Here is a 15,288-nt window from a genome sequence, read left to right as displayed (position 1 = left end):
CACTTCATTACGTCACTGTATACATCTCATCTTTCCCAGCAACGCTAGTGCGGCAGCGCCAAACACAAAGCAGAGCCCGTCTAAAGGCTGTTTATCAATCCTAAGAATGCAAGGTTGAGATGCGTGTTTTCTTGGCTATTGAGCAATACCCTGGACTCGCAGCAGTATGACAACACTGGCATTATCAGCGCAACATTTTATAAACTTTTGCTGTATACAGGGTTTTTCCTGCATAGAGAACATTTTGGCGCGCGCCAAAGCCGTTTTCCCGAGTGCCAATGACAAATCCCGAGCGCCAAAGGCCAAAAAAAGTCTGCGATGAAGAAAAGAAAAAGCTGTGTTCATCACGCTTGCAATGCATGTCAGCGAATATGTTCTCAATAGTATGTTTCAAGTAGGCTACAGCCGAACCCTCATTCTGTTTTGATCAATAGTAATCGGGTTGATAAGCGTGTCTTCTTGTCTGATCAATACGCAACTGTGAGGTGCGCGAATGGACAGAGTGGCCACTAAACTGTCGTTCCGCTGCGAGGGCCAGCCCGACGTGCACGAATACACCTGTACAAATGCAAATGAAATTTCCACTCAAAATGCTGACAAAAGTTTGATTCACGATTTCAAACGCAGCCTTAATTGGTATTCTTAACCTGGAATGATAATATATAGTGCAGTGTTTCCTCTATGGCTAAATTTCTGCCACCACGGTATCAGAAATCAGGCTGTACAAAATTATAGGCCGTCTATCAGCAGTGATTGTTAGAGTGCATGTCGGAGAATTGCACGGACACGCGCTTCACACCGCAGTTGAGATTGCGTGTGTGCGTCCATGAGAACTGTAAGTGGTATAACAAATTTTGTCAGTTCATGTAAGCCTGTTATTGTATAAATCTATAGTTCTTGCAAAGATGCAAAACACCTGGGAATAAATACATTGATTAGAAAAAAGAAGAAAAAAAAGGATATATATATATTGAAGGATTTAAAGTATTTTGTGTCTATTCCAATATGTAATGATGGTATTCAATGACACAAATCTGTGTTCTAGAAAGAGTGGTCTGGAGTCGCAGAGGTCCCATAATATCAGCTTTAATGCAGCAGTTAGAAATCGACACGTCCAGAGCTCTGGGGTTGTCTACGTTTCCCTACCCGCAACAGAGTTTGGGTTGGTTCACGAAGTCCAACTGGCTATCTTTCCCTGCCCCAGCATATAATATACAGTGTAATTAAAACAGAAAGATGAAAAGAGGGTTGAGCTTGTTCTCTCGTGCATCAGGGAGTTGTTCTTGCCTACGCGTCCCACCTGCTCGGGTGCCATCTCCACCCAGTTTCAAGGTTGTTTCTGAAAATGAAGAGATAGAGACACAAAGAACAGCCTGCTTCCCACACTCAGTGTGAGACCCTATGTTTAAGCCTGAGCACACTTCTAAGTTTCATAAGACATAACTTTAATAAGCACAATATATTCTTTAATCCCTCTTTTGATCTCTGAAAACACCAGAGATCAATCAACATAGCCCGGACCAACCACCGCCTCCTCGTTCTGGTCAGCCAGCCCCAGCAACGGCATTTGGAACCCCGTCTTTGGGTTCTCCACAGCCGAGACAATTATCCGGTTGCACAGGGACCTTGAATGGTCCTATCCATAAATGTAGAACAGGCTTCCCCGAACATCTGATAATGTATTGGGGCAGGGTCTCCAAGGGGAAGGGGTAGATCATCCAGTGAGACAGGGTCTCCAGGGGAATGGGGCCTTAGAACAGGGGTTGTATATCCAAAAGTAGTCAGACCCGCCAGTCTGACTCGTCCTGAAGCAGAAAAGAGTTACAGTCCCAACATCACCTTATCTCCCATGATCAAGCAGTAACTGAGTCAAATGAGATGCGAACAGTCGAACACCAATGATTAAACACAGATATTGAAATCAAGAACCCATTTGAGGATTTAAAGTGGATATTTTAAAAGTTCAAATAAATCCCTCCTTTCACACCCTTTTAGGGTGTGACAACAAACACAAATTTAAAAATATCCCATTACTGATTACACAATGTTGACATACAAATCAACAATAATGATGAGACTATCCAGCGTTATGGCCTAGTGGTGAGGACACAGTGGGAAAACCCTGATGATGTTATAGGGGAAAACCCAACGTCACTCCACAGAGTGGACATTCGACATCCATGTATCCACGGCAGACCTGGACATGCTCACAGGCCCCCTTCACCACATACAACTTTAGCCAAGCTTTTAGAATTGTAATAAAATAAAATAAATTCGAAACAAATAGAAAAACCAGAAATTAGACAGGATATTTTTAAGTTTTCATAAGATCCCTCCTTTCATTGATAACTTTAATCAATACCAAATCTCCTCATTTGACTCCTCCACTCTTTGGTTAACTGCTTCACCTGGAACAGAATTTAGCAGAAGACATCTCTTTTCTCGTGAGCATTAGGTTTAAGTTGTGGAATTATGATCTTCCATAATTCAATTCAAATGTTGTTAATGCATCTGGTACAGGACTGGGAAAGATTTCAATCCACTGTAAACATATCTATAATTACCAGGCAGTATTGACCCTTCAGTTTTCTTATTGTTGAGCAAACACATGTAACAGCATCTAATAAGACAATACATCATCATTTGATATTCAACTCCTATTAGTCATGCCTAGAAATGCCTGTTTCTTTGTTCCCTTCTTTAGAAAATCAACTGTTAGTCTAATTTCTTTCACTCCCAAAAACTTTTTCTGTCTTTTAAAACAGTTAAGTTTAAGACCTATATTGTTTTAGATTCTCTATTTTACCAAATCACCTCTTTTTATCAAAGATATGATAAAAGCAATTTTCATTATGTCAAACCAGAATCCGTATGCTTCTTAAATGAAATATAGACCAAATAATGTTCTTAATGTAGCTATTAACCAAACATTTTTCCCAACTATATTTTCTATAAAGGTCAGATAGGTAGAACTTCATAACTCGTTTTGCTGCAGTTCAAAACGAGCCAATTATCTCAAACCATCATAACCACAATTTATCAGACTTGATGAGTCTTCCCAAATTATTTCAGAACTGAATGTTATAATAACCCTCTTCATGCACTAATACCATTTATGAATACAACATTATCACAGCCTAACTGTTTATCCCAAATAGTATGCCAGGCTCTGATAAAACTCTCAAATAAAACTTAAAACCAAATTACAATTAAACTCCAAATAAAAATACATTTAGTTTTTTCTCTTGCTAATTTTTAGCCAAATTACATCTAATACCTTTATCAAAACTCTTAAAAAACGTATATTTTACTATTTTGACTTAAAATGTTATCTCATATACTTTCAAAGTATATTAATAGTTTCCTCTTCAAAACATCAGTGTTTAAACCAATCACCTCTTCACATCCACAAAACGTTCTCTTGTTTCATTTCATAACCTTCCATGATCCTCTCTAAACCAATCTTTTATGTAACTTTCTAATTGCTTCCTCATAATTTTTCACATACATTTCCTCAAACCATTCTTTGACCAACACAGCTGGTTAGCGTTTACCGTCTATTCACTTAATTTTGCTCTAGTATAACTCTTCCAATTGTATTAGAACCAATTTATGAACCAGGGGTATACCCTCTGGGATAACCTTTGTAAGATCTCAACGTAACGGGACTCTTTTAGCCCCCACCTTTCCTCTGGATTTCCGTAACTTCTTGGTCAAAGAAAAAAAAACACACCACACTCCTCTCTATTTTTAGTCAACACAATTTGACTCCACACAAATATGACTCATTCAGGGACTGTAACCCTCTTGTACCGGAGAGGACAAAGAAAAGAAAAGACACACCACACTCCTCTCTATTTTTATTCAACACAATCTGACTCCACACAAATATTACTTGTTTAGAGACTCTAACTATTTTGAGGACACTTAACCTCAGGGAATTTAACAATTTTGAGGACACTTAACCTCTTTGAGGACACTTAACCTCAGGGACTTTGACAGTTTTGAGGACACTTAACCTCAGGGACTGTAACCCTTTTGAGGATACTTAACCTCTTTGAGGACACTTAACCTCAGGGACTTTAACAGTTTTGAGTACACTTAACCTCAGGGACTGTAACCCTTTTGAGGACACTTAACCTCTTTGAGGACACTTAACCTCAGGGACTTTAACAGTTTTGAGGACACTTAACCTCAGGGACTTTAACCCTTTTGAGGACACTTAACCTCTTTGAGGACACTTAACCTCATGGACTTTAACAATTTTGAGGACACTTAACCTCTTTGAGGACACTTAACCTCAGGGAATTTAACTATTTTGAATCATAAAAAAGGTTGATTTCCCACTGTTGAATTGACTAGGTACGATGAAACATAGTAATCGTCTAAATTTGGTTCTCAGTTCCGAATAGCAGTACTTTGAATTAACAGGTGTCTGCTTACCTTTTTTTATGTTGAGGCGCCTCTGACGATTACGTCTGCCTCCTTGTACCGGTGTATGGGTCTCTCTCCCGATCCGTCGGTCGGGCCGGAACCCTCTGGACTCCCTCTTTTCAGCGTCGGGGTCACCAGTTGAAGGATTTAAAGTATTTTGTGTCTATTCCAATATGTAATGATGGTTTTCAATGACACAAATCTGTGTTCTAGAAAGAGTGGTCTGGAGTCGCAGAGGTCCCATAATATCAGCTTTAATGCAGCAGTTAGAAATCAACACGTCCAGAGCTCTGGGGTTGTCTACGTTTCCCTACCCACAACCAGCCCAAACCCGAGTTTGGGCTGGTTGTGGGACCGTTTAGCTGAAATATGAATTGTAAAAACTTAGCAATGGCAGTCAAAGGATTCTGTTCGTCTTGTTGGTCACGGTAACCCCGCCCCAAGCGGTTCTTACTTGGTTCCCAATCTAGTCCAGCTCCGAAGTGGTGCTATTTGCGAACCACTTACGAACCACTTTTCCGGTTCTCAGTCTGTCGAAAGAGAAAGAACTGGTTCGCGATTAAGCACCGGCTCCGAACCGGCACCCAAAATGAGTTGGTGGAAAAGGGGTATGTATGTCCATTTTACCCACCGAACTGTCGTTATTCAACTATGACAAGGTAAACTTGGTTTTGCAGTCAATGACCCCTTTAAAGTCGTTCCACTGTGCTGTGAGTCACAAGGATTGCATTTTATATCTACAGTATCCCTAGGGAAAACTCTTGAGCAAGTTTGTGAGCTAGTTTGCCAGTTTTTGTACTGTATTCCTTCATCAATTCTATAAGCCCTTTTTGTTTAACCTTTTTGTCTGCATGTGACCCCTTCTTTTAAGGATGAGAAGCAGTCAGCTACAACACTGTTGGTGGGTCCGAGACATGGCATCAGTCATGTGATAGATCTGAAGAACAACCTGACCACAGTTCTGACCGAGTTCAGCCGGGTCACTAAGGTCCAGTTGTACCGGGAGAACCAGGGAGTAGCTCGGGTTGAGGTAGCCATCCACGAGGCCAAGGTAACACTTACACATGCAAACACACACAGTTTCAAGCAAAGTTATTTTACTAGCTTTAAGGTACAGCTACCTGAATCCTTGTAGAACCTTATGTAGCTAATGTTTTAGTCGGATAGAATTATTCTGGATCTTGAAAGAACATTGTCATCATCACAGGCAGTGCTTATTACTCGTGTCCTAAGCAGTTCCTCGATGTGTTTTCTCCTCCTTTCCCCTCCCTCCAGCCCCTTGTTCTGCTTATGGAGTGGCCTGATGCCAGTAACTTTGCCTGCCTCATTTCTGGATACTACAAGCTGTTTGTTGACCCCAAAAAGACCATCTACTTCAGGACACCTGGTCAGTCTTACATGATCAAGGCAGGTATGGTAGTTGTCACCTCCTTGATTTTTAGCAATGTTTATATGGGATCAAACTAAGACTCGCTAAACACTCTCTGAATACAAAACGAACACAGAGGCACAGTACTCTAGTTCTGAACTGAACTCTGGTTCTCTCAAATCTAAATTTGTAAGATAATATTTGTAAGATTAGCTGTATATTTTAATATGAACATACCATACAATTTTCAGGGCACTGAATTGGATTAAAACTGCATCAGTATTCAAAGGGTGTTTAGAAATGTAATTCTGTTTGCTTTGGCTACATCATAAACATTTATATATGTGTTTATCGTCATACTAATGTTGATAAGTATTGTGAGGCTACAGTGTGTACTTCATAGACATCTGGCATTAAGTCCTCTCAGCCTGCCCAAACTTTGATACATCGCATGCAAGCCATTTTAGTGCAGCTTCCCTCTGTCTACTCTACTCTGCTCAATCTTTACCTGGACTAAGTTTCTGCTGCATTTGCATCCATACCTGGACCACAAACAATAACAACTGTAACCATGGAAATGCATCCCATAGTTTCTCTGCTGTCGTTCTTCTCCCTCCTCGTCATCTCAACTTTAGCTTCCAGCATTCATCTCTCTGAAAGTACTTTTCTTTATGTGGCTATCAACCGCCATGCTCTGTTTTGCTCTACAATGCAGAACGTCACTCCACCCACCACCACATGCGACTGTCTACCTCTCAACTGCTCTGACCATTCTGTCCTCAGATTACAGAAGCTCCCACCATGCCCACCCTCGCTCTGGAGCATTGTCTGGCTCCTCATCCAGTGGCGGTCGGCGCCCGGAGGAGCGGGATCACAGAGATGCAGGGGGGTCGCAGAGAGTTGTGGCCCCTGTGGAGCCCCAACACCTTGGCCTCTGCCACATCCATCTGCGAGAGCATCAGCAGCTCCAACAGCTGCAGACACAGACCGAGACCGAACTTGACATCAACCAGAACCTAATTTCCCAAAATCCTCCTCCTCTACCAGGACGGCCACGAACCAAGTCAGATCCGACCCTTAAGAGTACAGAGGCTATTGCAGAAGGTCCAGAGAGTCCCACAGTGGAGAATGTTGGATTCAGAACCCGGGCTCACACGCTTAGCCAATCCCAGAAGGCAACACGATTCTTCTGTGACTCCTGCAAGGCACGGTTGAAGGTGGAGGACATGACCATGATCGGTAGTGGTGGCTCGAGGAAGCACTGCTCCAGCACCTGTGCTTCCCGTGATGGGGGGGGGGCTGTAGACCTAATGGCTTTACCGCCCCCTGGCGGAAACGAGGCAGAGGATGAGGAGGAGGCAAATGATGAGGTGGAGAAGCTACAGCCTCCAACACCTGGCATCGCGGCCCCGCCTCCTGGCTTTAGAGACAACAGTTCGGATGAGGATGACGCCAAACGAGGCAAAAAGATTGGAATTGCCTCTACTAACAGCCCATCTGTGGCCGCCACTGGCCAAGTGGCACAGGGGGCACAGATGGCACAGATCTCACAGATGCAACGAGCCTGCAACCAGCCACAGCAGGACGTGCCGGTGACATTGATAGACAACGTGACAACCAGGACAGTCCGAGACCACGCTCAGGAGCTGGATGATGCTCTTGTGTCCACCCTGCAGGCTCTGGAAGCCCTTGCTGCCTCGGAGGACTATCCTCACCACCATCAACAGCCCACCCAGACCGCAGGTCAACCCACTTAGTCATGTCAGGATTCAGGTCTCTCACAGAGAGGGGCTAGTTTAGTCTACCTGACTCCTAGATAAGCAGATAAATATAGTCTTTACTATATATGTACAGTTGGTCATAGTCGAGTTGCCACTATATCAAATACATCCTTTCATATAGAAATATTTCTCTTAAATCTGAAATATAATTGAGTTCTTTTGCCATTGTTTATGAGAACTTGTATATATGTATAACTTAACAGCTGTCATTTGTAATACAGAGCTGACGTTTTGTTATTATATTGTCTTGAAGAGAGGCTATGTTTCTTCTGGATCTGAAACAAAGTCCCGATCCTTTTTACCATAAGAAATGAGAAAAATCTCATCTTTGTGTTGAACATGCTTCTGAAAAACTTGCTTCTTCTCATGTGCCACAAGATAATATATTTCAATGTGGGGAAAGCCATTTATTTTCATACTTTCATAAAAATAAAGACTAAAATCTAAATTGAAGATGGTCCCTCCTACTGAAAGATGAATGGTTTTCAGAAGTGTGTGGTAAACACATATTTCTGTAATTTAGTCTTGAGAAAAATAAATATTTGGTGAATAACCAAAGGATTAAAGAAAAAAGCTCTTTCACATTTTGGACAAACCGTTGTGAGTCAGTCATGTGTAAATACAATTTTATTGCTTAATTTACTAAACTTAGTGTGCTTTATGTGGCTTCTCCCTGGTGACCCTGATTGTATTTTGTATTTCCTTTCTCTGCAGGTCTCATTGTGTTGGCAGCCATCACACCTGAGTCATCACTGGACTCTGGCCACGAGACCAACTCATCCGAGCTGACGGATGTATCAGAGATGGTGTCAGCTATGAAGCAGCATCAGAATCAGGCCTACTTGCTGGCCCACCACATCAACAAGGAGCGCGTCTTCTCAAGGCGAGACTTCCCTCTTGCAATCCCCAGCTGCACCACCCAAACACTAGGAGGCGGTGCTTTCTCCATGGGACAGATCCGCGCTGGCTGCCCCGCTAAAGAGGTTATCCTCAGAAAAACGGTTCCCCTGAAGACCAGCCTTGAGCAGGAAACAGCCACGGCCCAGGGTAATCTGGCATCAGACCAGGAGGGTCTCAAAACAAGTCCAGAACCAGCATCAGGCATGCAGAAGACAGATCAGAAAGCCAAGCCAGAGCCCAGCAAAGTCAGCAGCCCTAACCCTCCTATTAAGTTACTTGTGGAGCTGAAGGCATCAGACCCAGCCAAGGCTCAGACCCTCCCAGTAAGTAAAAAGCAGAAGTTGTCATTTTCTGCAGGGGGGAAACTGAGCCTAAATCTCTCTGCTGTAGGAGCCAGGGGAAAAACAGTGTCACCTCCTGGCCCTGATCCCACCAGCAAAGCCTTACCTATCATCCTGTCTGTGGACAGAACATCCTCTGCCAAGATTTGCCCCACAAACATGTGCCAAGATGCCGAATCTGCCTCTAATGAGACCACAAAGCCTCCCAGCTCCAAAGACCTACTTCAAGTCGAAGACCTGTTCTGCACATGCCCTGTGCTTGCGGAGCCGGGTTCCCAACTACGATTAAAGGAACCTCAGACCCAGAAAGTGATCTTGTTTCATTCATCTTCCCCCACTGATGATGAGTGTCTAAGAGCCAAGGGGTTGCCACTGGCTGGCAGTAAAGAGAACGCAGTGAGAGCAGATATAATTGACCCCACTCTGGCTAATGCCAGCCCTCAAGTCCAAACCAAGCACTCCCCCCACTTGTCTCAGAAAACAGATAAAAAGGAAGCAGCAGACAACAAGGCAGAAAGCTCTCAGAATAAAGCTCCCACCGAGCAGCAGAAATGCACTCCCAAGTCATTACCCCTCCTGGTGGATCCCATCCATGCCAGCCATTCAGTAGATAAGGTGTCCACCCTCCCCGCCGCTGACACTAAGAAGCAAGATGGGGGTAAGGGAAAAGCCCAGCGTAGTGCCCCGTTCCTAAGCTTTAGGAATTTGCTTTCGGCTACCTTCCCAGCAAGGATGCGAAGGGAGACAGATGAACGGCGGGCCCAGCTTCAGAAGGTTCGGCAATATGAGCTGGAGTTCCTTGAGGAGCTGCTAAAGCCAAAGTCTTCCCAAGGAGAGTATTTGCCCCAGGGCTCATCTCCAGTCGCCTCTGGGATCCCTTGCGCATGCCAGCTCCGCACAAGTCCTGTCCTGAAGGCCCCTGGCATCTCTAGGGAGCAGCGACGCAGCTGTGATTGTAAAAGGTTGTGTCGAGGCATGCGCCTCCCTGACACACCAGTAGGCTCCACTGCAGAACCTCAGCAGCACCGGGGCAGAGAGAGGAACAACTCCAAAATTCCACCAGCTGTCACCAAATCCCCTGACATCCTTGGCACCTCGAGGAAACCCCAGACCCTAGAGATCAAGACCACTCGCATCCGCTCCACCAGCCTTGAGTCCAGGGAGCTTCGAGGGGAGCAGGCCTCTTGTCTGCCGACATGCTCTTCTCGCTCAGAGTGCATAGGAGCCCCCCAGTACACAAAGCTCAAGAGGAGATATAGCATTGGAGAAGTTGAAAACAGTGACAGCATGCCACTTTATGCAGAGGTGAAACCCAAAATCAAAAGCCTGGAGAAAGAGATGGAGAGAGTTAGGGCCATGGGAGGATTGAGGCTTCCTACTCCTGTACAACCAGTCCACACTCAGTCCCAGCAGGTAGATTGTAAGGGAAAGAAGGGGGTGTTCTTCATACAAGGAGAAGAGATGCTGAGGGAGAGAGAAGGAGAGGGGGGCACGGAGGTGCTTCTGAACATACCATGCGAGGACAACGATGATCGGGAGAAATGCTGTTCCTTCTGCTTCTGCTACAGGAAGTGTGAAGCGGCAGATGAGAGCAGTGAGAAGGATGAGCTGTCCTACTCCATCCCTCTTAAGGTACTGCCAGGCATGCAGATGGACTCTGACACCCTGCCTGTGGTAAGCAAGACCTTGCAAGTGCTTAATGCAGAGGATTGCAGTGGGGATGAGGCAGAAGAGGAGGAGGAGGAGGAAGAGCCCCAGACTCAGGAGATAGACCTGAGGGCTTGTGGAACACTGGAGAGTAGCTTGGCAAGGGTGGAGGCACTGCAGGGGAAGAACTTCACCCTGCCCGATGGCTTCCTCAATGCCCAGCTGGACGCAAACGAGCTGCTCTCCATCCTACGCCAGTGCGCCAACAGCCCCCAAGTGGAAGTGGACAACCGCATCCAGCCATCTCGTATTGGCGAGTACAAGCAAGAGCTGGCAGTACGCTTCAAGGAGTTCCGGGCATCGTGCCGTCGTGTGGCAAGCGTGGAGAAGAGCCCCTCGAGGATGCTGAACGCTGTTACTGCTAGTTTCCAAGTCCTGTGTGACCTCACCCAGACCTTTATAAAATTGGTGGGAGGGTTGCGCTCTGAGGCGCAGCGGCTGCAGCTGCTCCGGAAAGTGGAGGAGGTGGCCATAAACTACACTCTACTCTTACGTGCAGCAGAGGAGTCCATGGGAACTTCTAGCAGCCTGCCCACCAAGAGCGTCAGCCCTCAAGTCCGTATGTCTACCACAAATATGAGCTCTCTAACCCGCCCAATTAAAACCTTGCTCATCCAGTAAATACCTTAACCGTAGGGGTTGGTAGTTAGTAACAGCTATAATAGGTTGCAGTATAGGGTAAGCCAAGACAGGTGCTCACATAATCAATAACGTATTTATTGTTTACATTTTTTATGGGAAGTGCAATGATCTATCTACAGAAAATATTGCAATGCAACTGCTCCATTCCATGTTTACAAGGGATGTGGCAACCTTGTAGTGGATATTTAGGGAGCTTATGGACCAGTATTATCACCATAGCATAAAAATGGTGAGACAGCGAAACGTAAGGAGCAGTGGATGCCAGAACATTGACTTTCATAAGGCTTCGTCATTTTTAGTATGTACTGTACCATTATGTTTTATCTTTTTGAGAAATAGTATACAGTTTGTGGAAACTCACAGGGTGAGAGTAATATTTGGAATATATATTGATGAGAAAGAGTATATCTATACTTACTGTCAGACATAAATGATGATGTGCTAAAATCTACTATGAGAAAAACATTAAGCAGCAAATATGTTAATTAGGTACTTCAGTGGGTTAGTAGGTCATGTGTTTGCTAGTTAGGTAACAATTTATACTATTGTGACACTAAATGGAGATCTCCTTGGTCAGGGGCACAGGTTTCATTGTATGTGAAAACGTTTTTCAAATCTGTCCCCCTCACTTTTTTAAAGAAAATTATATTTTACGGCCACATCCTCAGTTCTTAAAAAAAGCTGTCCCACCCACGTTTGAAAACAAACCTACGCCCTTGGTGTATGGCGAACTGAAAGTATTGTACTGTATTTTACAATGTTGAAAGTGCAATATAGAAAATCCACAAATCACAGTCACAGAAGACCATGCCAATCCCATTCATGTGTAGATGAGACATGAAATGAGTACAGTTGGTATTGACACTTGCTCACTGTGGAATATGTAGCAGAACATCCAACTCACTGGCCACTTAAATTCTAATTAATTCTTGCCTTTTGCCTTGGCTTTTAAACTAGAGGATTTTAAAGGATTTTACACAGAAACACAAACACACACATTGGTGGACTACACTTTGCTTAGCATCGCACTCAGTGTAAATAATTACACTTAAAAATCAAACCTTTGCACAACCTCGCTGTACAATAAATAAATAAAAATGTAAAAAAACACGCATCCCCATTTTTTTTAGCCCAAAGCTTTTTCTTATTGACAGTCTGAACTGGTGGAAATGGTTTTATATTCCATTATGTTGCATATAGGTTACTGCTGCTGATAATTTACCTGAGACTCCATGGCTAGAGGGGTTCCTCGCTATCATGTCATAAAACCTTGTTTCATAAATTTGGGTTTTAGAATCAGAAATATCTATATTTATACAGCATATACAGTTCTGGAAAGAATTGGGGTCAGATGGCTGAGCGGTTAGGGAGTCGGGCTATTAATCAGAAGGTTGTTGGTTGATTCCCGGCCATGCAAAATTACGTTGTGTCCTTGGGCAAGGCACTTCACCCTACTTGCCGCGGGGAGAATGTCCCTGTACTTACTGTAAGTCGCTCTGGATAAGAGCGTCTGCTAAATTACTAAATGTAAATGTAAATTAAGAGCCAACTGCACCTTTCCAAAAACATTGAGAAGGACAATTTTGTGTGAGGAACAGAAGGGTTCAATTTAAGAGGCCACTGCAAGTTTGACCCTTTTGTTCCTCACTCAAAACTTTCCTTATCTAATTATTTGGAAAGGAAAGAAAAAGGTGCAGTGGTTTCTTAATTCTTTCCAGAGCTGTATATATGTATACTCATGGCCGCGAGAACTAGGGGTGCTGAGGTTGCTGCAGCACCCCCTGCTGACAGCACGAGAATAAAAAATGATACGACTTGAAAATCCATCACCGCGACACCTCCCCGCAACATTAAGCCCCCCCAGCACCCCGCTGATAAAATATGTTCCCGCGGCTATGCGTATACAGTATATCTAAGTATAATAAAATTGCTTTCTATATGTGCTGTTATTCAATGTGCAATTAAGGAGATATGAAAGAAACACCCTCACAGAAACCCACAAAGTAGTTTTCTATGTATTTTAATAAAGCTAGCACGTGTGCTTATAGTCTCATTAATTCTTTTTGTCTCATCATTTTTTCATCATGATTCATTCAAAATTATGAAACAGTTAGATCAGTCCTCAAGTTAATGACCAGCTCCTTTACACATCTGTAAACCCCTTTCTGATCATTATTACATTTTCTGCAAAATGTTTATCCTTTTGTTGTATAGTTCTACCACTTATGTCGTTGCTAGCTGTCTCCCTTCTGCCTGGACTTACAGTGAAAGACACAGACTTACCAAGCTACCCTCAGTGGGAGTGAAATATACAGAATAAATTCCTAAAAGTGAGAAGGAACCTTGCCCCTTTAACTACTCACGTAAGAGAGAATTCTCATATTTTGCAATGGCGACTCCTTATAAAGCTGTTTTACCCCTTGTGCTGCCTTCGGGTCACATGACCCAAAGGTTCACAACGAACCATCGTTGTGTTTACCCAATTTTACCCAATACAAAAACAAATAAAAAGCATTTTCTTTTAACCTTCATGATGTGGGGGGTCTGAGATAGCCCGACAGTTAAAATAAAATGCTTCACTTTGTTTTTGTATGCGGTAAAGTTGTCGCAATACGACGGTGGGTCACAATGACTGATGGGTCAGAATGACCCGAAGATAACACAAGGGTTAAGTAGACTACTGTAAGATAAGATTGGAATACGTAGAGTTCCATGTGAGCCTGAGCTACAATTGAAATATCCAATACTTATGATGCAAAGTTCATCACTATTTTGTAAAAAAAGAGATCTGTATTGTATTACTTAGTAATGTAAAAACAAACTCGGTTCGGAAACGTTATTTCGGTCGATTATCCCTCCCCTTTAATAATACCAATTGGTATTGTATTTTATATCGTTGGAAAGCCTGATTAGTCACCTTTACAACGAGGTACACCTTGTAAGGATCATTCATTCATGGAATGAGCAACACAGCTAACCGTATGGGTATCGGCCCATAAGAATTTGGCAAAATCCCCTGCAATATTTGGGTGTGCTCAAGCCTTCGGCGAGAGCACAACCTTTATTCTCTCACATATATATTTATTGGGTGTGCTTTGCCTTCGGCAAGGGCACAACCTTTGTTCTCTCACATATATATTATTGGTGTGCTTTGCCTTCGGCAAGGGCACAACCTTTGTTCTCTCACATATATATTATTATTGGGTGTGCTCAAGCCTTCGGCGAGAGCACAACCTTTGTTCTCTCACATATATATTTATTATTATTTATTTTTGCCCCCCTAAATCTTTGTCAATATTTGGCCTACATAGACAACCTAGGTGTCAAAAGTTTCGTCTTGGTAGCGATTGAGTTGCTTGTATTTTTATTTACGTTCCGTTGCATGGTTTAGGCTGAAGTTAAGTTTTTGTGGCGAAAAGTGAAGCTAACGGTGGCTAATTTGCTAGCCACAGTCACTGACGTTACTAACGTCACTACGTCACTAACGTCACGAAAACACGCGTGACTACCTTTGGCAGAACATTAGTTTCGCATCTGTTAACTTGGGGGATAGCTAGGCTAACTATAGCTTTACTGCAAGGCAGCTGCAGAAACGCCATAAGCAAAGAGGCCAGGGTGATAACTATTTACTCATTTTACTTTGTGATGTGAAACACAATTGTGAAATGTACAATATTAGGTGATATTATTAACCTTTTAAGGAGTGAGTTCTAAATATTACCGACGCTTCCACCAGAGTTATTTTTCCAAAACGGAAGCTAGCTAGTTTTAGTTAGCTTCCGTTACCTAGCATAATACTCGTAGCAATGCTACTACCTGCTAGTGTTACTTGTTAGCCTCCTAATTGTAAATTTTGAAGCCATACTATAGCGTTTGTCATATAGTTTTTGTCTATCAGAAAATAGTCGGTTGGAATGTTCAGAATCACACATGTGTGACGGTACTCTGTGGGGCCCGCTTTCGAACGATCACATATGTGTGACGCTACTCCTGTAATGGTAGAAATTCTAGCGGCACTGTGTAGATTTGAATAGTCAAGAGATGGTGGTTACAATAAATTAATTTTGCTTATACAGATCATGATTTAACAAAGTACTTTGTGATCAGTCATAAC

General features: G+C 43.2%; 2 protein-coding genes across 5 annotated transcripts in view; both read left to right on the top strand.

The window, feature by feature from the left end:
* The window catches only part of frmpd3 (FERM and PDZ domain containing 3), a 300,032-nt gene extending 286,457 nt beyond the window's left edge, over positions 1–13,575 (top strand). For 3 of the 4 annotated variants that reach the window (XM_062475781.1, XM_062475785.1, XM_062475784.1), the window contains 5 exons: positions 5,306–5,485; positions 5,710–5,845; positions 6,587–7,546; positions 8,299–12,520; positions 12,718–13,575. In XM_062475781.1, the coding sequence (XP_062331765.1) occupies positions 5,306–5,485; positions 5,710–5,845; positions 6,587–7,546; positions 8,299–11,153 (4,131 nt within the window). In that variant the 3' untranslated portion in view covers positions 11,154–12,520; positions 12,718–13,575. The remainder of the gene's footprint in view (positions 1–5,305; positions 5,486–5,709; positions 5,846–6,586; positions 7,547–8,298; positions 12,521–12,717) is intronic. The other variant, XM_062475783.1, reaches the window with a different exon arrangement.
* The window catches only part of gcna (germ cell nuclear acidic peptidase), a 387,394-nt gene that overhangs the window by 245,272 nt on the left and 126,834 nt on the right, over positions 1–15,288 (top strand). The gene's annotated exons all lie outside the window — the stretch shown is intronic.

Source organism: Osmerus eperlanus, chromosome 13 (assembly GCF_963692335.1).
Source record: "Osmerus eperlanus chromosome 13, fOsmEpe2.1, whole genome shotgun sequence".
Classification (NCBI taxonomy): domain Eukaryota; kingdom Metazoa; phylum Chordata; class Actinopteri; order Osmeriformes; family Osmeridae; genus Osmerus; species Osmerus eperlanus.
The sequence above is the reverse complement of the archived record's forward strand: the minus strand, read 5'-3'. Positions and strand labels throughout refer to the sequence as shown.